Source organism: Nothobranchius furzeri, chromosome 3 (genome assembly GCF_043380555.1).
Source record: "Nothobranchius furzeri strain GRZ-AD chromosome 3, NfurGRZ-RIMD1, whole genome shotgun sequence".
NCBI lineage: Eukaryota > Metazoa > Chordata > Actinopteri > Cyprinodontiformes > Nothobranchiidae > Nothobranchius > Nothobranchius furzeri.
The window spans coordinates 49,190,197-49,216,120 of record NC_091743.1 but is presented as its reverse complement, the minus strand read 5'-3'; the positions used below and the strand labels follow the sequence as shown (position 1 = coordinate 49,216,120).

At 40.9% G+C, this 25,924-nt stretch overlaps 1 protein-coding gene across 1 annotated transcript; it reads left to right on the top strand.

The window, feature by feature from the left end:
- The first annotated feature begins 728 nt into the window (after positions 1-728).
- mettl1 (methyltransferase 1, tRNA methylguanosine) lies at positions 729-18,990 on the top strand. Its single transcript, XM_015959691.3, has 6 exons — positions 729-942; positions 5,253-5,380; positions 5,478-5,662; positions 8,327-8,440; positions 15,069-15,170; positions 18,611-18,990. The coding sequence occupies exons 1-6, from the start codon at positions 863-865 to the stop codon at positions 18,731-18,733; spliced, it is 732 nt and encodes a 243-aa protein (XP_015815177.1). The 5' UTR covers positions 729-862; the 3' UTR covers positions 18,734-18,990.
- Positions 18,991-25,924: the final 6,934 nt, after the last annotated feature.

Below are 25,924 nucleotides of genomic sequence, written 5' to 3'. Positions count from 1 at the left end.
CTGGGTCCTGGTCCTCTCCGCACTGGGATGGCAGGAGGCATCTTAATCACATGCCAGGACCATCTCGGCAATCTCCTTTTGATGCTGAAGAGAGTCGTCTCTAATACAAGCTCCCTTCAGACAATGGAGCTCCTCCTTGTAGGTTGAGCCTGACTACAAGGAATTTCCTTTCAGCTTCCTCCAGGATCTCATTCTTTAAGTCATGATCTAATTCTCATAACCATAGTAGAGGACCTTTAATTATAATCGTGTATTTAGGCCATAATAGTAACTTAATTTCTTCATAGGTTTAGTAAATCAAATCAATTCAAAAAGTAAAAAGCTGTGCTTTTCAAAGGGACATCAACATAGTATTGTCTGTCTTTAAAATAATAATTTGCTCCCCGTATTGACTTAAGTATTGGAATGGGCCAAAATTGGTGCCTGGTGAGATAAAACACAAGGAGGGGTGAAACTTTCTACTTTAATACTAAGCAACAGCTCAACAGGACCATAAATTACACTTATAAATATAATTAACTTCAGAACAAATCCCTCTTAAGTGTATTTTGCACTCAATTCATGAGAATCTGAGAAAATAATTCAAGTATCTAAACACCAACTTTTTCCAAGTTAGAGGAGGTGAAATATATTAAAAGGTCTCCCTAAATTCTAATGAAACGCGCTTTTCTCCACTCTTTCCGTCTCTGGTGCTGATTTCAACACATCTGGCAACCCAAAACGCTTGGTGATGACGTAAACTTCCCGCGACTCAACGGGAAGCAAACATCTGAAAGTTCAGAAGCGTATTTTTGTAATCCTTGAATAATTTCAGGAACACTGTTAATATCGTAAGGAGCTGGGTGTCAGAATTCAATCCGACATGACTTCGTTAATGCCTCAGAAGCGTTTTTACAGACAGAGAGCCCATTCAAACCCGATGGCGCATCACACGTTTGATTAGTGAGTTACACACACACACACACACCGCAAACTTTGTGGTCATCTAGCTACGAAATTCTGTTATTATGATACATTAATGGTAATGTCAAGTGATGCAGCGCTTTAAAATTAAGTGTATATATATATATGGCATCTTTATCTTCATCAGTGTGTGTGTGCGTGCGCGCGTGTCAGACAGACATTATTTAACTTTATTAGTGTAGTTACTTCCTCTGAAGTGTTAAAATGTCACCATCTGTGCACCCTGCACCGATTCTGATTTTATGGGCCAATATCAATTTTTGATTCTTGTACAGTTCTAATTTAGATGTATAGATTTGGGCCATTTACTTTCTGTCTCTAATAAGTATAATAATATTACACAAACTGTGTTATGAACAAAAGAACAATTGTTCATATCCAGCTTTGGAGGGAGGGCCTTATTTTGTCTTCCCAGTGATGTGCACCTCTGCTTCCGAAAACTAAACTTATCTGCCATCTAAGTAGAGTTTTTAAAAGTCCCTGGATTTAAAAATAAGTTAAAAGTTAGAACAGAGGTTAATACAACTTCAGTTGTGTTTTTAAACATGTATGTTCCAGTCATCTCCTATGTGAAAGTCATCTTTTCTGGTGGAAATGTTTTAAAATGTGCTGCAATTTGAATTTTGACAAATGTTTAAGAACTTTGTAAATTACATTTTAAGATTTTTTTTATTGCTAACAGCCAGACTTTATGGCAATCACTCAAGGTGGTGTTAATCAGTAATGCTTCAATTATTTTAAGGTTTCAGTGGATTTCATTCACGTTGTTCCAATTTCTTTTTTTTAGCTGGTGAAAATACCAAAGATAGCTCAGTTTATAACTTTTAAAGTTGTAATTTAACACCAACAAGGGGATTGCCAAGGACTTATATTACCTGAAAACGTTTAATACAGTCAGTGATCAACTAAAAAATGATGCTCATCTCGTCATCATCTTATTCGAGTTTCTTATTTTGCAAAGACAGAACTTTCATCAACTGGAGACAACCCTTCTTCTCTTGCCCCCAGCTATCCTCTGTCTTCTTTGTTTAAGCACACACACAGAATAGGTCCAAAAACGGCATAGTAAATACGCAAGATCTTCAAAAAGCATGGAAAACTATTGATCAGGGCAAATTTAAAAGAACAGAAAGTAGGGATGGACAATATATCGGCATCAATATCGGTATCGGCCAATGTTAGTCATTGTTTAACATATCGGTATCGGTCCGATAAATAAAACCGGGCCGTTATTAACAACCGACATTTTTTCCATCTTGTTTCCATTTCTTTGCCTATTTCAGAGGGTGAGGGGGGTGATGTGTAATTGTTTAGTCATGTGACAGTGAATGTAATCATCTCAGAAACGTAAATGTCTGTGGGTGTGTAAACATAATAATGTAAATTCAGCTTTAATAATTTTCATTTTATACAAAACCGGCTGATTTTAGAAGCATTAACGTTGGTATATCGGTATCGGCAAATATCGGTAATCAGCCATAAGAGTTATCTTAATATCGGTATCAGCCCAAATATGTCATATCGGTGCTTCACTAACCGAAAGTATATTGTAAATAAATTAGGATGGTTTAAAACGTTTCAAACACTAAACCCTTCAACAGCAGTAATAAAACTGTTTTTTCCTCAGTCTCAAAAAATATTAAATTTTTCTGGCAACTAAAAATTATTTAGTCATTTTTTTCCCATTTTCCATCCATTCTGGTTAACAAGAGAGCTGCCTTTGTCTATTTTACCCTCTAAAGCAGCGATACTCAATAGGCGGCCCGCGGGCCACGTCCGGACCACAAGCCCTCTCTTTGTGCCCCCCCCCTCCCCACACCCCCCACCCCCACTCGACCGGGAGGTGTATGATAGATAAAGCTGAGGAAACTAATCAAATAATCAATGCATGAGATGCGGGCATAAACGATTCTGCATCATAGAAGAGTACCATAATCAATTATAGTGGAGTGTGGTTTTGTTATTTTTACGGCGGCACCAGCGTAGCATCCACATCTGTCAGAGCGGTGTTGTCCACATTTACCGGGTAGGAAACTTTGATCTGCCTTTATGTGGTACTGCAGGGCTGAGCGCTGGAGTTGTAACCTGTGTAATGAATTAGATTACATGTTATTTAATAAGCCATAAGGCGTGGGATTCCATAGGAAATATGAAATTCACCTTACGGATCTGTGAGGTTATTTAAACCAGAACATTGGATCTTTTTATTGCAGGGATTAGATAACCGCTTCGTATTCACTCAGAAACAACAGAAGAGAGCGAGTCAAGTTTAAAAGTTAAGAATGTTATTACTAACAAATTAAACTAGACTGATTTTAAAACTAAATGTGTGGTGTAACTAAAGTGGATGAGACGGTGAATGGATGACGTGTGATGTTAATCAGAACCAGCAAATGCGAAGAAGCGATTAGTTCTGACGGGAACTGAAGGTGATGTCTTCACATTAAGCTTTGGCTAGGAGGTTCATAAACACATGAGACACCATTTGCCGGTCTACCTACCCTTCGTGGAAGTCCCCTTTAGGTCAGGAATGTCGAGGTCTAGCTTGACCTTCTCTGGAACCGAGCCGGTAGGAAAAGCAGCGGTGCCGACTAGTCCAGTCTGTGAGTTACTTCCGGGTACACGGCAATTTTGTTGGCGTCTGGTGAGACCCAAGCCTGGGTCTTGATGGTTCAGCTTTTATTCTGAAAGGAACTGTTGCCGCTGTTGGAATAGCAACAAATTTTTCAGCTTGTCGTTGTTCTTTCGGTTAAAGAGTATAGATCAGGATTGGCCACTCCGTCACTTTCTCTGGAACGCTTTGAACTGGCGTTAGAGCTGACGTGGCGTAGTTTTATACTTCGGATGTTATGGTTTATTGTCAAATGAAAAATTACCAAACACCATCAGAACCACGCCTCCATCAGATCTGTAAGATTCTGATTGGAACAGTGAAAGTAATGTGTTATGTCTTTTAACGCTACGTGAAATCAGTCCTGTTGGAACACTTAAAGTCACAGTACCTTTATATTCTATAGGATTATAATAAAGTAATTCATATTTTGATTTCACAGGCCGGTCACATCTTATTCATTGACTAACACTTGGATGGATTAGCTTTATTAACATAGAATTCTCTGATTAATTAAAAGAAAATAGTTCATTCTTCATTCTTCTGTTGAGCTGAAAATAAGCAGGTTAGAAGGGATGCATGAGACCTTGAGACCATATCTCATGCAGACTAGTCTTGTGCAGAGGAGGGGAAAAAACACAGTAATTTCATTCCGTTACATATACCGAGCCCGAACCGAATCAGCCTGATTGGTTCTGTTGGATTTGGGTCGTGAATTATGTTAATTGAGCAGGTTGTCGCGTGGTGAGCTCTGCTCGCTCGATCAGCGACAGAGAGAGAGAGAGAGGATCGGAGGATGCACCTCCAAACACGCGTTATTATTTTCATAATTTCATTATTATTTCTCCTCGAAGCGCTCAGTCAGACTGAGTGTTGTGATGTCGGGAGATCCGGTCTTGGGGAGGGAGCGAGGTCAGTGACGGCGACTGCAGCGTAATCATCTGTCCAGGGACACGGAGATGTTAAAAGGGGAGAGAAATAGAAGATAGAAGTTTTTATTCCAATTTATTCTTTTGTTTCATGGAGATAAACTGATGTTAAATTCAATTTAAAAAACTGGGAGGAAGCTTTGGTTCATTTTAGGTTACAGGAGATCTTGTCTCCTATCTGCTCCTCCAGAGACAGCATGGACATGAGGGTTACATGGTGAGGGTCACACAGGACAGGTTAGTGCAGGGGGACAGGTGTTGTCCTTTATATTGCAAGCTTGTGTGTTACGTGCAGTACAGCCAGCGATCCAGCACCCCCACCCCGTCCGGCCCTCTTGCTCTTTTGTGCTCTTTTTTGTGCGTGGCCCTCGAGCCATTATAATTGAGGACCCCTGCTCTAAAGTAAATGTAATCACCAGATTGGGTCAGCTCGCAACGAATCCATCTGAGAAAGAATCCAATGCTAGCGATCTCTTTTACACAACGTTGGACTTGCTCCTCAAAAATATTGAATTCTAGTGCAATTGTCAGAGATAGTGAGCCCCTTCTTTAGCAGCTTTAAAGATCTCACTGATCAAATCTGCATGTGAGTCACTAAGAATCACACTGAATGAGTTCAGCTCCAATAGCCCTTGGGAGCATTTTTCAGTGAGATATTTTTAATCTTGACTCACTTGACTCTTATAGAAGCAACATTTCTGTTGCTAAGGCTGCAAAAATGACCCTAAATGTCTGTTTCCTTTCCTCAGTCCGGTGTGTCCTGAGGAAATGGACTGGTCCAAGCTGTATCCAGATTTAATAAGCAGCAACTTGTCCGAGGAGGAGACCCCTCGGGTTGAGTTTGCAGACATTGGATGTGGCTACGGGGGGCTTTTAGGTAACCAGGTCACCGATGCGTCTGTCTGAACTTTTCTCAGAGCACAGCTCCGCGTTGACCACATGCTTGTGTTTTTTTTTCTCTTCACTTTGTCCAGTGGAATTGTCTCCACTCTTCCCAGATAAACTTATTTTGGGTTTGGAGATCCGAGTCAAAGTGTCCGACTACGTCCAGGACCGCATCTGTTCGCTGCGTAGCGGTAACCCAGGGAGCTACCAGAACATTGCCTGCCTTCGCAGCAACGCAATGAAGTACCTCCCCAACTTCTTTTTGAAAGGGCAGGTAAGTTTCTGTGCGTGCATATGTGTGTGTTTGTGTGTAACACAAAAGATATTTGAGTGTTTATGCGCCAGCAGATCTTTGTAAACAGAGCCTCAGCAGGTCGAGGTTTGCTGTTGTGAAATGTGAACATAGTGAATTGTTTTTGTGACTCACAATCCATACCGGTCCATGTTTCAGCCCAGAACTGAAGTTTCTCATTCAGAGTTGATTCATGAATCATCACGGACGGCGTCTTTGCCCAGTCGATGAGTTTGGCAGATTCTATTGGATCACTACTTAAACAATCAGTCACCTAATAGTTACTCTCTGATCCACAAACCTGCATGTCAATACTTATTTTTGGACCTCCTTTTTCCCCTTATTTCTATAAACTGTCTTGCATTTTGTCACACGTGTTACCCCTACTGCACACTGGAAGCATCAGCGGTGCGGAACGTCGCTGCTTCAAAAAGAATCCATTATAGTCTATGGAGTGTTTCAAACCAGCCGCAACGCGGACATTTTCAGGCACATCCGATAAAGATAGGATCGGGTTCAATTTTTTCTGCGAACCGCTTCTAGGATGCATCAATTTCTGCAGTTAACATAGGGCTAGATAGGAAATCAAACTCGGTTTCAGTGTAAAATCCCCAATTATTTTCAAAATAAAAGTACTGCAGTGATGCAATTTCATATATATGAAGCTTACGTGTGACCCAATGGCTTATTTACTCACAACATCATTTCTGAGGTGCAGCGGTGTGTTTTCGTGGCTTTAATCCTGGCAGTGGAGAGGAACAACATCACATATGACATCAAACAGCGATAATGTGATTTTTGGTTTAATGGCAGATTGCATAAACAAACCATAGCCTTTGAAGTCCTGAGGGATCTTGTGATCTCACGGGTCCAGCTAGGAGCATGGCAGAGAAGCTGCTTCACTGCTGAGACTCTTCTGGTGTGCAGTGGAGTGCTGTGATTGTCTCGAGTAAACCGTTCTGCACCGCTGATGCTTCCAGTGTGCAGTAGGGGTAAGTGTTGCTCCGATTCACCAGTAATAAAAACAAATGGATAAAACCAGGAAACATTTTAAATAATTTGATCAAATTTGCTCTACCATTTTTGGCTGATCGCCCCCCTAAGCCATGTTGAAATGCCTTAATGTCCCGCACAATATCCGTGAGAGCGAGCGAGGGAGGGGAGAGACAGACGCATCTCAACTGAGAGAAATATCAGTATATTACGTATGACCCAATGGCTTATTTACTCACAACATCATTCCTGAGGTATATATATATATATATATATATACACGTGTGTGTGTAAAATGATTCCCGACCAAGTATTGAGTGCATAACTGAACATAATTATTTGAAGGTTGACTTTTTTTTAATTAAAAACACTTTTCTTTTATTGGTCAGCTGAAATATACTAATGTTTTGAGATAGGAATTTTGGGTTTATGTATGTATATATGTATGTATGTATTATGTATGTATATATAAATGTATACCTACTGTATCTATCTATCTATCTATCTATATATATATATATATATATATATATATATATATATATATATATATATGTATATTCACACACACAGGCCTTATGTGTCTTGTTAGAAATAGGTAATTTGTGTTATAGATGGTGAATTTATTGGATTTATAGATCCTCAATAAATCTACAGGTTGTATAATGATAGATCCACTGGCTGACACACAAAACATCATCTAAGCAGAATTCCTGGCAAACACTTGTTTAAACTCGTCTTAAATGTCACAGTTTGGTTGTTGTATCAGGGGAAATTTAGCTTTCCTCGATTTAATAAAAACAAACTAAAATGTTCTGAGTGGGAAAAAAGTTATGGAAACCAACACAGAAAAAGAGCAGCTGTTAGAGTGAAACATTTATGGAAAACGAAGCCTCTAAGTGTGGCATCCTTTTAAAGTTTTACTGCTCTGTTTAGGTTGAATTAAGATAATAAAAGTGTTAATTGAGCGTGTCGAGACCAGGCCTTTTGCCAAACTGAGATTTGGGTTGTTAGGATGAAACTTGAGGGGAAAAGTCAACTTACAACGACTAAAGTGGCTCAGAATCGATCATAAACCGTTTGATTCTGGTGGACGTCTGCTTTGTTGTGGTTCATGACTACTTTTCTGAGCAGCTTATAATCAGAATCAGGAGACATGACTCAGCACATTCTACTGGCGCTCTGGTTCGTTTTGCAAACTAAAAATAATTTAACGTATTGAAGTTTTTCCATCAGCAGCTAAGGAGCCCCTGAGGCTGCAGCTGTTCCCGATGATTACCCCCCCATCTCTGTCCATAACCAGATGTTATTTATATTAACTAATAAAATGTGACTGCTGTGATTCTCTTTTCTTTAATAAATCAGCCACACTGGCATCCACAGAGCCTGCACACAGACACAAGTCAAAGACTGAAACTTTAGGGAAATTTACAGAAACAAAACATAAAGGAGGGAAATTCCAGTCCTGAGATCCACGGTGTTTAACAGCCAACCACAGGATGCTCTGAAAACCGCACTGTTAGGTGTACGCTAAATAAACGAAATGGGCCGCTTTCATCCTTCGATGACCTTAAAGAACATCCCTAAACTGTTTTCAGTATGATGAATAAGTGTGTGTTCTCTTGACTGCAAGCATTTGATCTTGTCTTTCAGCTCAGTAAGATGTTCTTCCTGTTTCCTGACCCGCACTTTAAGAAGACCAAACATAAATGGAGGATCATCAGTCCCACGTTGTTAGCAGAGTACGCCTATGCGCTGAGAGTCGGGGTACGTATGAGAGCTGCTGGTTAGCTAGCAAGACAGGACCTAATGTTTTTGCCTGTGAGTGCTTGTTAGCAAAACATCTCAGAGCAATGGAGTTTGTATTATTGTGTTTAATATAGGGCTGAAAAAGTTAACCCAGTATTATTCTGTTAACTGGATATTTACTTCACGAGTATTTTACTGCTTGTTAACGCATTTTTATCATTTTGGCTCTGAAAGTGCATTTCTCGCTGCCTCTGACAACTCAGGGAACCCCTGGGTCACAGCAGGGCTGATATCTTCATCACTATTGGTCGAGATTAATGTCATCCCACCATAGGATTATTTGGGGCTTCATTAAACCCGGGCATACTGTGCAAGTTTCCAGCCATTTTGAGCTAGTCGTGAGATCAACACCTCACGATCAGCAGTCGTGCAGTTGCACGAAAGTCCAGCATGTTTAAGATTCTGCCCGTCCCTCGTGAGGGTCTCGCACTTCTGACGCCATGAACCAAATGTACCAGAACGGCTCACGCCACCCCTTGCGTCTGCCCAGCCCTTTCCTTGTCCACACACGTCATCTCGTTTGCACACAATAACCAGGATGGTCAAGAAAGCACGTTTCCTTTTGTTGGAGCACCTCTCATTCTTGAGCGAGTGTTTCTGTAATGTTTGCTGCTTGTGTCAAATAAAAACGGATCCCCAAACCTCGTTCATTCACACACACCCCAACCCCCATAAACTGCACGTCCTTCTACAACTACGGTAACCCTCAAGGACAAGACGTTAATGACAGCACAAAAATGTCCTCTTTTCCTTTTATTCCTTGCATTTTGGGTTTTGAAGATCTGATGTGATGCATGCCACACTCACGGTGTGAGAACATCTTTCATGAGCTGTGCCCTGTAATGAAATTGCACAGTTTGAGATGGAGCTCAATTGGAAAAGTCACACAGTGAATGCCTGGCTTAAAGGAGTTGTTGACTCCTTTAATTAGTACATTTGCAGTGGTCTCTAGCAGGAATGAATGCCTTTAAGTCGCTCTGCAACATTTCTCGGACCTAAAAGTTGCCCACATCACAGCTGAGCTTCAGACGGCAGGTTTTAGTCATTTCCTGATATTTGGACATCTCGCTCCAGATTGGATAACGGGAACACTAATTCACATTGTGACATAGATCTGTCAGGATTTTCTAATCCTAGAGTACAGCATCAGTTTTCCATCAGAAGCTAATGCAGCAGATAGGTGTAGCAGACTGTTTTCATGTTCAGCCTGCACGAAAAACTCTGAGTGACCAATTATAATCAGAAAAAAACATTTTTAAGATGGTTTTTCATTGAACCAAACCTTGAAGCATCACTTTCAGGAAATTTTAAAACAATTGGAGAACCGTACCGATTTATTTGTATAAAATTGTTTCCAGGAAGCGGATTTGATAAAAGTTATTTATAGCATCTGCCAATTAGAATTTTCTTGAAACCAGATTATAGTATCACAAAACTGCAAAAACAATACTGGCTGTAAAGCAGTGCCCTAAATAAACAACTGAGGCTTTGATCGGCTCATTGTGATGCAGTGCGTGGGAGAAAGGTAGGTGCAAACTCGAAAGTTAGAATAGGATGCATGAGTTCATTTAGTTCAGTAATTCTACCTGAAAGGTGAAACTAGATAATGAGATAGACTCATTACGTGCAAAGCCAGATATCCCAACCCTTTATTTGTTATAATTGTGACGATTATGGCTTAAAGCTGCGGAAAACCCCAATGTCAAAATCTCAAACAATTAGAGTATTCAATCAATCAATCAAAGATACTTTATTAATCCCAGTGGGAAATTAGAGTTTCAGTACACACAATTCAGAGATCAGACATACATGGGCAAGACACATGACAAGAATTGGTGACTGTGGTCATTCGCAACCCTGAGTCGCGCTACCTTAATAGAGATAAGGGGTAACATGAGGATTGGTTCAGGTGGAGGGAAAAAAGAGGCACTTCAGAGCTACTCTCCAGCAGGAGGGCAGCTTTGCTTTGCAAAAAAACACCTCAGGCAGAGATATGCAACAGACTTCAGACAGCACAACATAAGTGTCCACTAGGAGGGGTGGTAGGTTGGGACTATCCCAGCTTCAGCTCCTGCAGCCACGATGAAACAGCGCTTTATCGTGGCTGCATCCTCAGTGTGGATAGGGGGGAGGAGCATTTAGGGTTTGTGAAAAGGTTCAATTTTCTAGACCCAAAGTGTCACACTCTAATCAGCTAATGGGTCCAGAACACCTGCAAAGGGTTCCTGAGCCTTTAGATGATCTCTAGTCTATGTTAATCTAATTAATTAATTTTTCGAGAAACTGGTTAGCTACATGCTACAGGCTAACTAGTACCGTAGCAGATGTTTGTCCAAGGAGCCCTAAGGTTCTCCCAGAGGTGTGACCAAGTTACTGCTTTGCGAGTCACAAGTGAGTCACAAGTCTTTCCAGTCAAGTCCAAGTCAAAGACAATCAAGTCCAAGTCGAGTCCAAAGTCAATGATGTGGAAGGCCAACTCAAGTCCAAGTCCTTAACTTTGAATTTTCAAGTCATAATCAAGTCATGTGTCCAACTTCAATTTAATGACAATGATAATAAATAAATTCCAGAAATAAAGCTTCTCAAAGCTTCATTTGTTTGCTCAAACAAGCAGAAAGAGCAACTGAAAGTTATTTCAAACAAAGTGCTGCTGCATTTAGCAGAACAAGATCACACCCAGAACCAAGAATGATTTATGATTTTTGTCCATGTCGTGCCACTTTTGTGCTAAAATATCAGATATGCTCAAGTCAACAGATGCAAGTCGATTCAAGTTGCAAGTCATTGGCGTTCAAGTCCCAGTCAAGTCGATTTTATCAAGTCAAGTCAAAAGTCACTGAAATAATGACTCAAGTCTGTCTCGAGTCTAAAACATGTGACTGGAGTCCACACCTCTGGGTTCTCCTGTAGTACGTTGTGGAGTTGGAGTACTTGATGCATGTAGATGTACATTTGAGCATGTCAGTCTTTATAATCTGAGATTTATCACAATTTACCTAAAAACTTGTACAATTAGTTGTGATAGTTTTCCTAGTTATCTGTATGAGAATATTTTAACAAGGTGTGATACTTGTCAGTAATTTAGCTGTGCAGCTGAGGCAGCCGTAAGTCTTCAGCTCCTTTCCTTGAAGGATTCGCGCTGAGGACTTTTCAGGTCTTTCTAGAAACACATCCGCATCCTGAGGTCCAGACTCTTGCTTGTTCTCCTCGGGACTTTACCAGAACTTACTGAAGCAGCTCCTGTGTTTTTATGTTGGGGTTCTCTGGTTTTTTTTCATGGAAGGATGAAAATGTTGCCTCTGTATTTTTCAGCATTATGAATTAGTCTTCTCAGCTCCAATCAGAGAAAATTGTCTCTGCAGAGTGTTCTTCTGTTTATATCCCATGGGTCATTAGTGAGATAGTGATGTTCAGTAGCTCCCTTCATATGTACTCTCCTTCTGCTCCATCTGAAGTCACCCAGGTGAACTTTGACCTGCACAGATTAAAATTGTTCAGTCTTTACAGAAGGCATTGAATCTCGAACGATCTGAGGTGTGACACTTATCATTCTCACCTACATAATTGCATATTAAACTCTTCTCAAGCAGACTGGACAGAGATGCTGTATCAGACAAAAATTGTGTTTGGGTTCTAGGCTTTATTTTAAGTGCAGACTAGATAAGAAAAAAATCCCTTCTTCACAACCATGGGGATAAACTTCCCTGCTAGCTATGTGTGTTTGAGCGTCTACAAGTCTAAATGTGTCCTAAATTAAACGTTACTGTCTCACCGGCTGTGCTGCCTGGTTTTCCGTCTACAAAATGTGCTTATGCCAGGTCCAAAGTTTGCTGAAATTCTAGTACATTTTGCTGTCCGGTTCTTGTTTATAAATCACAAATTTTGCATGGAAATTCAGTTACGCAGTTTTCAGACGAGTAAGCAAGCTTTATAAATGAGGTCCCAGGGTAGGAGGGATCTGGATTCAAGACTCGCTGAATGGGGAGGAGTGTGGCTGAATGATGTAAGCTACTGGGCTGACCAGCATGATTTGCAGCTGAGACAGGAAAATGCTAGCCTGGCAAGCCATCCTATGTCCTGTATGTGAATATATAGTCTAGCCACGACCTACTGCCAGAGCTCAGCCGAGGGGCAGAATCTGCAGTTGTCTTTCAAAATGTCTGCATGCTATTTGACAACGAACAACGTGACATACTCACCTCTATGGATGTCAGTCAGTGGGGCAGTCTGCCATACACTGCTGAAGAAGACGCAAATACGTCCTTTTTTCTAAGTACCTCTATCTGCTCTTAACGCAAAGAAAAGCCCAAGTCTAAGTGGGCCAAAGTTGATCCCAAATCCGTTTCAAATGAGCTGCTGCCATTTTAGCCGTGCCACTCTGTTGCATCATCCCACACACCAAACCGATAAAGCTCTGTGATTGGCCCACCAGACCGATAGAGAGCTGGGATTGGCCCATCAAACTGAGGCATGCAATTGGCCCTCCAAACCGATAGAGTGCTGTGATTGGCCCACCAAACCAATTCAGCGCTGTGATTGGCCCTCCAAACCGATTGAGCGCTGTGATTGGCCCTCCAACCCAATAGAGAGCTGTGATTGGCCCACCAAACCGATTGAGCGCTGAGATTGGCCCACCAAACCGATAGAGATCTGTGATTGGCCCACCAAACCGATAGAGTGTTGTGATTGGCCCACCAAACCAATTAAGCAATGTGATTGGCCCACCAAACAGATTAAGCGCTATGATTGGCCCACCAAACCGATAGAGATCTATGACTGGCCCACCAAACCGATAGAGAGCTGTGATTGGCCCACCAAACCGATTGAGCGCTGAGATATACCCACCAAACCGATAGAGAGTTGTGATTGGCCCACCAAACCAATTAAGCAATGTGATTGGCCCACCAAACAGATTAAGCGCTATGATTGGCCCACCAAACCGATAGAGATCTGTGACTGGCCCACCAAACCGATTGAGCGCTGAGATATACCCACCAAACTGATAGAGAGTTGTGATTGGCCCACCAAACTGATAGAGAGTTGTGATTGGCCCACCAAACTGATAGAGAGTTGTGATTGGCCCACCAAACTGATAGAGAGTTGTGATTGTCCCACCAAACCGATAGAGAGTTGTGATTGGCCCACCAAACCAATTAAGCAATGTGATTGGCCCACCAAACAGATTAAGCGCTATGATTGGCCCACCAAACCGATAGAGATCTGTGACTGGCCCACCAAACCGATTGAGCGCTGAGATATACCCACTAAACTGATAGAGAGTTGTGATTGGCCCACCAAACTGATAGAGAGTTGTGATTGGCTCACCAAACTGATAGAGAGTTGTGATTGGCCCACCAAACTGATAGAGAGTTGTGATTGTCCCACCAAACTGATAGAGAGTTGTGATTGGCCCACCAAACTGATTGAGCGCTGTGATTGGTCCACTTAACTGCTGTGTGAACAGAACTGGGCCTACATTGATTCTTTTTGACTCACCTGCAAGCATGGGGACATGTCTTTGTCCTGATCTGTCCAGTTCATTAAATTAGCCACAGCTGGACTCCACTGAAGTTTTAAACACAACTCAAGGATCGAATTGCTCATTTTGGCTGTTGTGTGATGTTTTTCATCTTTATGTTTTATTAGTTTATTTTTAGTTTGCTTTATTGATTTGTGGAAAATGCACATGACCTTTTATTAGACTAAAATGAGGAACTGGCGATTGGAACGTTTGTAAAAAGTTTGAGATCATATCTGTAGATTTGTACCTCTTGTCTCAACACAGTCGCAGTAAACACATTTAATTTATGAGTAGTAGTAGTTGGAGCTGAGATGGCAGCTCATTTCCTATTTCATCAGTGGATTGCACTTTGAAGGAATCTTTAAATTCACTGAAATAAAACTGAGTAACTGGTGTGGCCTGCAGCTGGTTGACATGTTTACCCACCCCGAGCTGTCAGTGCAGCTCAGGGACACTTGAATGGAGTGTGAGCACTGATGAGGGGGTTGTAAATGCATGTGTGCATGTGTTTGTGTAGGGAATGGGGATGGGGGGGGTTGAGAACAATGGAGAGCTTGTGTTTAAATTTCCCTTTATGATTTTTTTTCGTCTGATGGATTTGTGTGTGAAAGCTCTGGCATTCAGCCACGACATCGCTGCTGGTGTGAAGGCTGTCAGGAGTCTGCTACACAGCGCGTCATTGGTCCTCACTATTATTTGATTTCAAAATGTGGTCAGGCAGCATCCCAAATGTGAATTAGGTGCTGATTAACACGACCTCTCATCGTAGCCCTGCCCCTGTATGGTGAAAGAAAAAAAGCTGCCGTACGTGATAAATCGCACTGGAACACTGTGCCAATGCCACGTTTTCTAAGAATTCGGCATTCTAGTAATTTTATCTTTCCCGTATCTAAAGTCAACTATATTGACCCGGGTGATTCACCCCTGTGCTGTCTGCTGTCTATTTTTACCTCTCGCCACCAAAAAGATGGTGAAAGATTGATCTGAATAGAGAATAATTCTGGAAAAGAATAACCATATTGATGAAAACGTTTTCCTTAAACTGTATTTGTCTGGTCCCATCAGGGTTTGGTTTATACCATCACAGACGTGGAGGAGGTCCACCTCTGGATGGTGAAGCACTTCAGCGAACATCCATTGTTTACACGTGTCTCGGATGAAGAACTGGTACGTTGACGTGGAGCTTTTCACAACTTGTGTTTACACTTCTCTGAAAAAAGCCTTTTCTGCTGATCTGATCACTAAAAATGAAGTAAATATGAACAGAAAAAAGTCTTAGCAGCTTTACATGCAGCTGTTACACACTAGGGGTTGTATGAACTAGTCGACTAGTCGACTTTACTGCTCTGTAGTGACTTTTTATGCCTGTCATCGACTAGTCGCTGTCACGTGATAATGACTGACAAGATGCAGTCCTCTGAAAAGACAGCAGGTGATGAGCCCCTGCGTCGGGAGGCGGAGGCGACGCGCTGTGCCAGAGCGTCGGTACTGACACCGACGGTAAAACGGACATTTAACCAAACTGTGACCTTTTCCCTGTTGCAATTTTACCTTCCCCTCACCCCCATCCTAATGTTAACCAGTTTGCGCATGCAAAGCTCTAATCGTTGACGCGCTCCAGACATCTGCGTCCTGAGCACCGCCAAATCAGGTGTCACCACCTCAAAAACAAATTAAACACGCAATCGTTCATGTCGGCTCATTTCCTTTCATGTTTTCTGTCTGTTATTTGTGCCTGATGCGTTTTGCTGCTGCGGAGCGAGGCGCATCACCTGTTTTGTCCTCCGGTGACGCACCCCCAAGATTCCACTATCTGCGCTCCGGCACGAACTCCGCAGCAAAAACGGTCCCGTTGTAGTCGGCCGGCGAGCAGCAGCACTCCGCTGTTTTTGTGGTCGGTAGATCTTTTAGAACTGCAGTTCAAAGGTAACTCATAAGGTGAATATGAATGAACCCAGGTAGCAGTTTTTCTTTAGGATTGAGAGGAGATGCAGGAAGATAATAAACAGGCAGGACAGAAAAATATTCAAATAAAAACAAGTTAGTTTTTGTACCTGGTTGCAACAAACAAACACCACTGAAGGTGATCAGAAGTGAGGAACAGAAAGTGAAATAATTATTTTAATGTTTAGAGCAGCAGGAACTCTGAGAGGCTGCAGGCGCATCAGTGAGTTTGCGGCCGCTGCGCGGGGGGAGGGGGGAGAGGGCTGAAGCAGAAACTACTGTTGTTAAAAGAAATGTGTTAAAATGTGGGCGCAATTTTAATTGTCAAAAACTCCAGCGGAACAACCCCCCCCCCGTGCCGCTTCTGGTGTATGACATCAACGACTAGTTGAGGTCGACTCGATTTTCATTACTTGACTGTCGGCTTTAAAAAAATTTAAGTCATGCAACCCCTATTACACACCTGCTTAGACTCTATCAAAACCTGGATGGCTGGGAGCTTTCTTCAGCTGAATGAAGATAAGACTGAGATCCTCATCTGTGCCCCAGACAAGCTGGTTCCTAAAGTCAGAGACTCTCTTGGTCAGCTTGCTCCTAACACCAAACCTTCTGTCAGGAATCTTGGCGTGACCTTTGACCCAGATCTCACCCTGGATTCTCATGTCAGTTCTCTTGTTCGCTCTTCTTTCTTCCATCTCAGGAACGTTGCTAAGCTGAGTTCCATTCTGTCCCGCTCTGAACTTGAGACAGTTCTCCACACCTTCATCTCCTCACGCTTAGACTACTGCAACTCTCTTTTCACGTGTCTGAGCAGAACCTCCCTGAACCGTCTACAGGTGGTTCAGAATGCCTGTGCTCGGCTTCTGACCAAGTCCTCCAAACACATCCACTTCACCCCGCTTCTCCTCCAGCTTCACTGGCTGCCAGTCAACTTCAGGGTTCATTTCAATATCCTGGTTCTGGTCTATAGGACCTTACATGGACAAGCACCATCTTACATTGGTGATCTTCTTAGTCCCTACACCCCCAGCAGGTCCCTGAGGTCCAGTGATCAAAGCCTACTGGTTGTGCAGGACCAGGCTAAAGACCAAAGGTGACAGATCATCTGCTGCTGTGGCCCCCAGACTCAGGAACTCTCTCCCCCTGAGCCTGAGATCAGTGGACTCAGTGGTCTCCTTTAAAAAGCAGCTGAAGACTCACTTGTTGTTTTGTGTGACCTTCCAAACCTCTCTCTCTTTATTCTGCTCTCGCCACCTATTCCACCTTCCTCAGGATCCACTGATTTCCCTCTTTCCTGTTCACTCTCTCTCTTTCTTAACATCTTTTTATCACAATTGTCTATTTTTGCTCATTTTAAATATATTTTTAAACATTTTCTAAATTCTTTTTTATATTTTTACATTTTTTGTTTTTGCGAAGCGCCTCCTTTATCTTGAGAGGCGCTATAGAAATGAAACTTTCTTCTTCTACATCATATTTATTTTTAAAAAGGAGAATTTATCCTAAGTGTTTTTACCGATAGTATTTCATTATTTTTCTGATATGAACGGAATCCATTTTTAGTCACAAATGGATGTCACTTCAGATCTTTAGCACTTACACCCCTAGATCTGGGGTCACCACCATTATACATGAGTCTAGGCATTGGGCTTGGCGCATCAAACTGCTAACCCTTCATATGGCACGGTACCAAAGAAGTAGCTCACAGCTTCACAAAGGTTGGTGACAACCCTGCCCTAGAGTTTTCTGCACATTCTCGGCAAGTTTGGGAACCGTGTCAGATTTACCCATAATCCAGCACTCTTACACATTATTAAAAAATGGTGAAATGAACTTTAAATAAATGGTACCAAGATACATGGATGGTTATTTTTCAATGGGCTGCATTCTGCTTCTGTTTCTGTAATAATAAATAGTAAAAGGGCAGAACGTCTTGTAAATAGGATGCAGCCTTCGTCAACAGCTGTGTCAAAGTTTCGGCTTACTGAGGAAGTCTAGTTGCAGCTCTGATAATCGTAGGCCTCCTCATGACCCAGGACTGTGGATTATATACAACAAAACACACAATCACCCGAATCATTTGTGAGGTGACAAATGAGACAGGAGCTCACTGGTCATCAAAATATTTTAACTGGCCAATAGATGCATAATAGTTGTGCCAAGGCTTAGTCTTTGTCGCTTTATTAGGGGATTTATTGTGAAAATATGAATTATTTTGACATCAAGTGGAAACTTTTGTGGCGTAGCCATCTTGTTCTGAGCCCAATCTTGTCCAAACCATGATAGTAGCACCGCCGTGCTTCGCAGCGGGTTTAGTAAATATCGCCACGTTCACTCACACCCATGTCTTCTGTACTTGCACATTGTTTGTGTGTACAGTTATTTGGTGAAGTTTAAACATTTTCTAGATGGCCTTTATAACATAGATATCTGAGCTCTTCAAAATAACGTGTGTGTGTCACCTGGTTGGATCCTGGTTCATCTCATCTCTACCTCAGATTTAGGAAAAATAATAGAAACAAATCTTTATATATTTTGTCTTATTTGCCCAGTTTGGCTCTCATTTGTCAGCTTCAAGAACCTGAAGTGAAATATGATGTTTGAATACATGTTTTTATAGTGTCTGCATGTTTTGTTCATGCTGGGTTTCATTCTTTTTACAGGTTGATGATGTCATTATAAGTCGTTTAGGCACCTGTACTGAAGAAGGAAAGAAGGTGCAGAGGAACGGTGGGAAGAATTACCTCGCAGTCTTCAGAAGGATTGAAGATTCAAACTCAGATTAAATTCATTTGTACATAAATGAGTGTTTTTCACCCAGCTGCAACACTTATTGTCTTTAATTTGTATTAATCAACTAAAAGATTTCTTTTGAGTCTTTTTTTATTATGCATTTTATTATTTAGCTCACTGGTGAAAATATTTTTTTTTATTTGAGAATTTGGTGTTTTTTTAAATAGTTTGAAAGTTTGCTGATGAAACTTTGCTGGAGAATTCATTTTGTTTCTACAAAGCACCAAATAAAGGAAAGGCTTACCAGTCACATGCTGTTTGTTTTGAGAGGCAGTGCATCTGTCAAACATAATGAGATGAACAATTATCTTTTATCTGTCAGACTATCTTTGTCAAGTTCAAATCAAAGCAGCAGGAACAGTAGCTTCAGTGTTGATTGTGTGAGGGGAGCTGGTATTTTTGGGTCTGTCAGGAGTTTGGGAGCGGGACGGCGCAGGTCTGAACCCCTGGTAGAGCTTCAGGCTGTAGGGATTATCAACAGGACAGCACATGCCTTAATGGTGGAAACCCAGACGCTGGAAACGATGAGCACAGGAGTATCGGGAGCGCTGGGACATGTAACAATTACCAATAATTTCATCTGACTCCCTTGAGATTTGGTCGTTTTGTTTCACTATAAAATAATTTTACTATTTACAGATATGTTTGGTTTTTTTGTGTGTTTGAATTTACTTCAGCTAGTAAAATTACTTCCAGCGCATGACTAAGCTCCTACTTTCTACAAATCTTAATCAGAACATTCACAGGATTTAAACACCTGACAGGTGATGGAATAACACTCTGCTCCCATGGAAACCATATCCCAGATGGCAGCAGAGCAGTGCTCTCTGACACACTCGAGAAACAAAACACTCCAGGGACACAGCAGCAGGCACTGACCTGGCCTCAAAATTCTCCAGATTTCAGTCCGAGCAAGCATCCAGAGGATGTGTTGCAACAAGCATCCTACCTGTCACCCCACTGAACCCAAATAACACCTGAACACCCTTTGAATGTGTCCAGTTTCTGCTCTGATCGAAGATCTCTGCAGATTTTTAGGAATCTGCTTTCTGTGAATTTACGTGAACAAAGTTTGAAAAACGGCATCAAATAATAAAACAAAGTTCATTTCTGCTGGTGAATAAATGAAGAAAAACTCACAAATCCAATGTTTTATCCTTTTTTTAATATTCTATTTTGGAGTTTATTATGAATTCAAATTCAACAATTTACCCCTTTTTGCAGCTGTGCATTGACCCGTTATGTTTTATATCACTACAAATCTCCCTAATCCATCCGAAACAATAGAAACAGGTGATGTAACTTAATTAGAACAAAAAGCCCTGCAGGAGAGTCAGAGGCAAACCTAACAAGATGGTGTGGACGTGGCTCAGCGTGGAGAATTCCTTACATCTGGATGTCAAAAAGTGTTCCTGGGGTCAAAGGTTAATCCCTCTGAATGAGCTGATAGGGGCAGCTGCCTGCTGTTATCATTACATAATCATATCACCATGATGTCACTTTACTCCTCAAGTTCCAACACATTCTTACCAGCGACTTTTCCAGTAGAGCTAATTCCGTTCTCCCTTTGCCTCCTTCCGTCGTCGAAATCACAGCTGGAGGAAGTCTGACTTTAAGGAATGTTTCTTTACTTTTTACAGTATGTGTTCTTGTGAGGCTAATTTAAAGTTTGGTATAATACCTAACCAGTTGTCTTCTGGTTCTTGTTTGATTCTGTTTTTTTTTTTTTTTTATCCCTTATGAAGGTTTTTGGTTCTGTAAAATCTTAAAAATGCTCTGCTACTTTGGAGGGCTTCAGCTCTTGGTCACACGTCTGAAGTGGTCCACTTCTTTAGATTTTTTTTTCTTCTTTTAAAGTTGTTTTAGGCAACAGATCTTCATGCTTTCTGATGGTCTTGCAAAAAAAAAAAAAAAATGATACAACTTCAGTTTGGGTCCCGAATCAAAGGGGTGTTTTAATTTTGTTAACGCTATCTTTTGATTCACACAATAAGCAGGCTCCCAAATTGAGAGATAAACCGGTATTGCACTGACACCGCGGAGAAAACTTGGCAAATAATTTATTTTTAAAGGATTTTTTTAGCTAGGAATAACTACGCCATTAACATGTTTTATTTATGATTATTCAGCAGACACTTTTTAAGCAACTCACAAGTAAAAACATGTACGTTTTTGGTCTGGAGGAGGGGAAAAATGTACCCGGGTAAACCTATTCATGCACTAGGAGACCATGCTAGATCCATGCAGAAAGGCCACAGTCGGGATTTGAACCTGCTACAAATGGTGCCACTAAATGTAGCATTAGAACTGTGTGTTAATAACTAAAATTAGTGATGACTAAAAAAAATTAAATATACAAATATGACACATTATTTCAGATCAAAAGGTGATTCCCAAAGAGATAGTAACTGAAAACATGCCCTGTTAGGGTCGACCAATGGACCTCTGAGGTCTTGTTTCAGCTCTTTGATGGAATTTTTATTTTTCTCAACATCACAACATTTCAGATCCACTCATCTTCTTTTCTGCTCCACTTGTTAATATTATTCCTACTTTATTTTGTTTACACACAAACTCTAAAACTTGCGTATGTTGTAGAAAACTGTGGAAAAATCTGAAAGAAATACTGATTATTTTGAATTAATATTAAAATAATGTATGAATCCTATGCTGCAAAGGATAAAGCCTTTAAACGTTGCACTGTATTTTTATAGAATTGCTATCATAAGATTCGTCTCATGTGATTTTTTTTATTTCTTTTGTACAGAAACACATTTTAGTCAAACTGGAGCAGTACACACTCACAAAGCCATAAAGTGATTATTGTATTAAATGGAGCTTATAAACCTTAATTATATTAGTGTTTTTTCATAAGAAAGTCATCAGTGATCGGGACTAGCTGTTCAGTAAATAAAGCACAGAAAATGATCTTATCAGAAACATATTTACCCAAAAGATCAGATGATCAATGCAAAACAGGTCAGCGAAACATAACTACACCCAAGAATATCATTCCAGCAACCGTTAACCAAGCAAAAGAGCAAACTGACCCAACACAGTGACACATGAAGATAACTCTTGTGTTATTATGGCTCAACCAAGTTGTGAGACTGGCTTTGAATCAAACAATGCTCTTCATAAGTGCCACATGAAACATTTTAATGTGATGAACTCATTGACTTTACATTTACATCAGGATGCTGAATTTTAGCAAGATGGTTGAACAATAAAGCCTTTCACACACTGTCCCTCTGCTATTTGTGATTGTATACTTGGTGAATTTGCATGTTAATGTATATAAAAGTGCAACACAATGCTCATTCATGTGGAGATGGATGGGTTTTAGGGGCATCATAATGCCAAAATGGAAATTATTCTTTTATTCAGATGACCAGCTCATCCTTCCACACATCCCTGGTGAGCTTGAAGCGTTAACCCTTAAAAAAAAACTCAAAAATGCAGTTCTAGCTCCACAAGAACATCCATGAAAAGACTTGGATCTATTTTGATGTATTTTGAGCTCTAATATTACGAATTAGTAAAGTAATCCACAGAATGAATGCAGCACTGCAAAGACTCAACCATATCTGGTTTTGAGTTTGGATTGTGGACCATCTAGGAACATCTGATTTTATTTTATTTTTTTAGTTTTACCAGAGTTCTCATGTTGGAGATGATTATGTAAATGTTCTTTTAAATAAACTGAGGCTCCACCATTTACAGCCTTGTAAACTATCCATTAAATCTTAAAATATGTCCTGTAACAAACAGGAAGCCCATGGAGAGAAGCCAGATCTCGCTTCCTCGCTCCTTTTATAAGACGAACAGCTGCATTTTGGACATTTTGTACCAGCAGCAGACAACAACACAAAGACTAACCTAAAGCTATATGCAGCATGGATGGTAGAAGACTGAAATAACATGAAAAACATAGAGATGTTTTGGTTACTTTGAAGTGTGTTTCCGTGCGAATGTTAAAAGAAATTACAGTTGTACCTGATTTAAACAGATTTTGTTCAGAGTACTAGCATTTATATCCTTCAGGACTGAAACGCTGCCTAGAACCAAATGTATTTGGTTTGGTTTGTCCAGAGTTTTGTGGGTAATCATATTTTGAACTATTTCCATCAGCAGCAAAGGGGGAAGTATGAAAGTAAAATGTCTCCATCAATACATGAGCATGTGGGTGTAAACTTGCTGACGGAGAAGTATAAAATAGGCTTTAGCCCCTCTGCAACCCTACTGTGGAAAAGAGTTTAAGAAAATGAAAGTTTGAGTTTTTTGAGTCACAGATATGTGCATAGAAGTAGTAAGAACATGGTTTTCTTTTTAAATGTACCTCAAAGACTATATGACAAACGAAACAGGGACCGAGGATGGACCTCTGAGGAACTCCATTTGTAATTGAATGCTCCTTTTCCGATTAGAGCCTACTCAACAAGGGTGACCAGATGTCCCGCATTTTCATCACTTTTCTCACGTCTCGCAAATTGACACCCATGTCCCGCAATTTTGACAGTCTCCCGTTTCTAGTTTGGATCTTGCACAAACTGTGCAGAGAAAGCTGCCTGTTGCTGTTTAATCGAACTGGGGAGGCGGGACTTAAACGCAGGTCTGGAGCGCACAGCAGCGCACCCGCACCACCAATACTTAGACGTCACCAAGCATGGAGGACAGCTGAGCACGATAGAGAAAATACTTTCAGAATAAACTTGTAGGTTAAAAGTGCTCAGGGAGACTCTTTTAGTGATGTATGCTTTTAATTATTTTTTTATTTTAAAAAGTCCAGGAAGCTTATTTGCATAAATAGCTGCAGATGTTTCACCACATCTGTTAACAATGAAAAGAGACACAGCTGAGCATCACACAAAGACACAAGGGTCAGCGTCTCAGCAACTTTAGACCTCAGGCACGCAGAAATGTCTAAATCTCTATAAGACGTTAGTGCGTCGTAAGAGTTACTTACAGGGAGATTATTTTTCCTCACATCTGCTCTCGCTGTGGTGGACGTGCATCATTTGCTGTTAGGGAAAAATCTTTTTCTAATGTTGGACACATCTGGTGTCCAGATGTGCTCTTAATCTAACAGATGCTCTTTTATCACACCTTAAACACTTGTTTTATATCTAAAACATGGAAGCGCTTTCTTTTCAGTCCACACAGTCTTTGTGGATTCCCACACGTCATTAAAAAAAATCTTCATCCAGGCATTTTATTGTCCTGTTTTCAGTCGCCATCATCATGTCCTGCCTGTTTTTGAGAAGCTGTTAAAAGAATTTGCAAAAGCTCAACTCAGCGTAACGGTTTTGAAGTGCAGCGTCTAAACCAAGAGGACACAGCTGAAGTGTTAAGACTGAAGGATTTAAAAAGAAGCTAAACCTTTAAAAAGGGTGATTGTGTGTGCTGCTCCAGGCCAGGAGAGTTTGCCAATTAGTACGTGATTGGACGTCTTTGGGATTCTGATGTACCAGGAAACGTTGCATCGCTGGCATCAGTTAAAACAGATTCCTGGTGCTTTCTAACAGCGGGGTGATAAAAGTTCGGGGAAACATCAATAATCTGTTCGATACCTGGAATTGGGGGTTGAAGCAATGTGTGTGTGTGTGTGTGTGTGTGTGTGTGTGTGTGTGTGTGTGTGTGTGTGTGTGTGTGTGTGTGTGTGTGTGTGTGTGTGTGTGTGTGTCCCTGTCCAACACATCATCCTTCTTGTCCTTTAGATGAACGTTTCTGTCTGAGGGTGGTGTTAGGTTTAAAGTTTACCAGATTGTTGTTTTTGGAGAAGACTCTTCTCAGTTTCTCCCAGACCCCCTACCATGTATGGGAAGACATTGCTTTTGCCCCTGCAGTCTTTGTCTTCTTCATTTACTACCGTGGAGTCTTTTCCAGATGTCTGTCCGTCTGACGAAGGCCCAGTTGGATATGTTACTGTTCCTTTTGTTTGTTGTCAGTCTTTGTGGACATCTTCTCAGCCTGGCGAAGTAGAGTTCTGATGATAACAGAGTTTGTGCTCCTGTGGATTCCTGTTAAGATGCTCCATCCTGTTGACTTTGTGCTGCAGTGTGCTTGTGTACGTCCCCCCAAGTGATCTTGATGCTCTTGTCCACAGAGCTGATGTGTCTGATGAAGCCTTAAACACATATCCACACATCAATGGCCTTGTAAGAGTTCAATGCTCTGACTCTCCACGTGGATGTTGGCAACAATCGCTGATACTGGAGAACACTGGGAGCCAACTTGACATTGTGCTTGAAACAAGTGGTGTCAATGTAAAAGATTTATCTTTCTTCAGCCGTTTCCAGCAGCAGAAACAGTCAGGAAACAACTGGAACAAGATGGGTTCAATAACGACCCAACTCAGACCAGATCTGTTCCCTACCGGCCCTTTGAGAGTCAGCTGTTACCAGGACAACCATGTCCTGGATAACTACCTTCATCAGCGTTCATTATGAAACATCCAGAGCCAAGAACGTCAACAAATAGCAAATGGCATATTAAAAGTTTTATAAACCCAAATGTTTGTTTTTAGCTGAAAGTAATGTACAGAAAAATCTGACGGCTGATGTGCTAAATTCATTTTTAAATTTTAGTTATTTAAAAAAGCTTCTGGCATGATATAAACTTTCCAAATAAAACACTCTATATAATTATTCTATATTATAGATTGAAGTGTTTCCATGTAGAAGTTAAACAAAAGCACCATCTTAATCATAGCTTCCTGATGGGACTGATAAGCTAAAAGCTAACCCAAACCAGCCTGGACCAACGTGGGCGGTCGCTCAGGAGTTAATGCAGATGTTTCAGACTCAATGAAAGATTGGTGTTTCTTTTATCACCAGCATCTGCGGTGCATCCAGGGGTCAATTCTTTATGAAGTAAGAAAGTGAAAACATGCAGAAGTTAATAAAATGACCTTGCATGACCTGTTGTGGAGCAGCTTTCAGACAGCAGCAGTGGTCTCGACTGTCTTCTGTTTAAAACAGCTGAAAAATATTATTTATGATAGAAACAGAAAAGGTTTCAGTACTTTTTGTGTATTTTGAAGGTATTTTGTCACCAGATTACCAAAAGGGAGATTTCTCCATGTCCCTTCAAAGTTAAACATTTAAATCTTTTTTTTTTACTTGCTGAAAAAACTTTGTGACAAACAAGCCAAATACTACAAATTTCATTTTAGAGATTTGAAG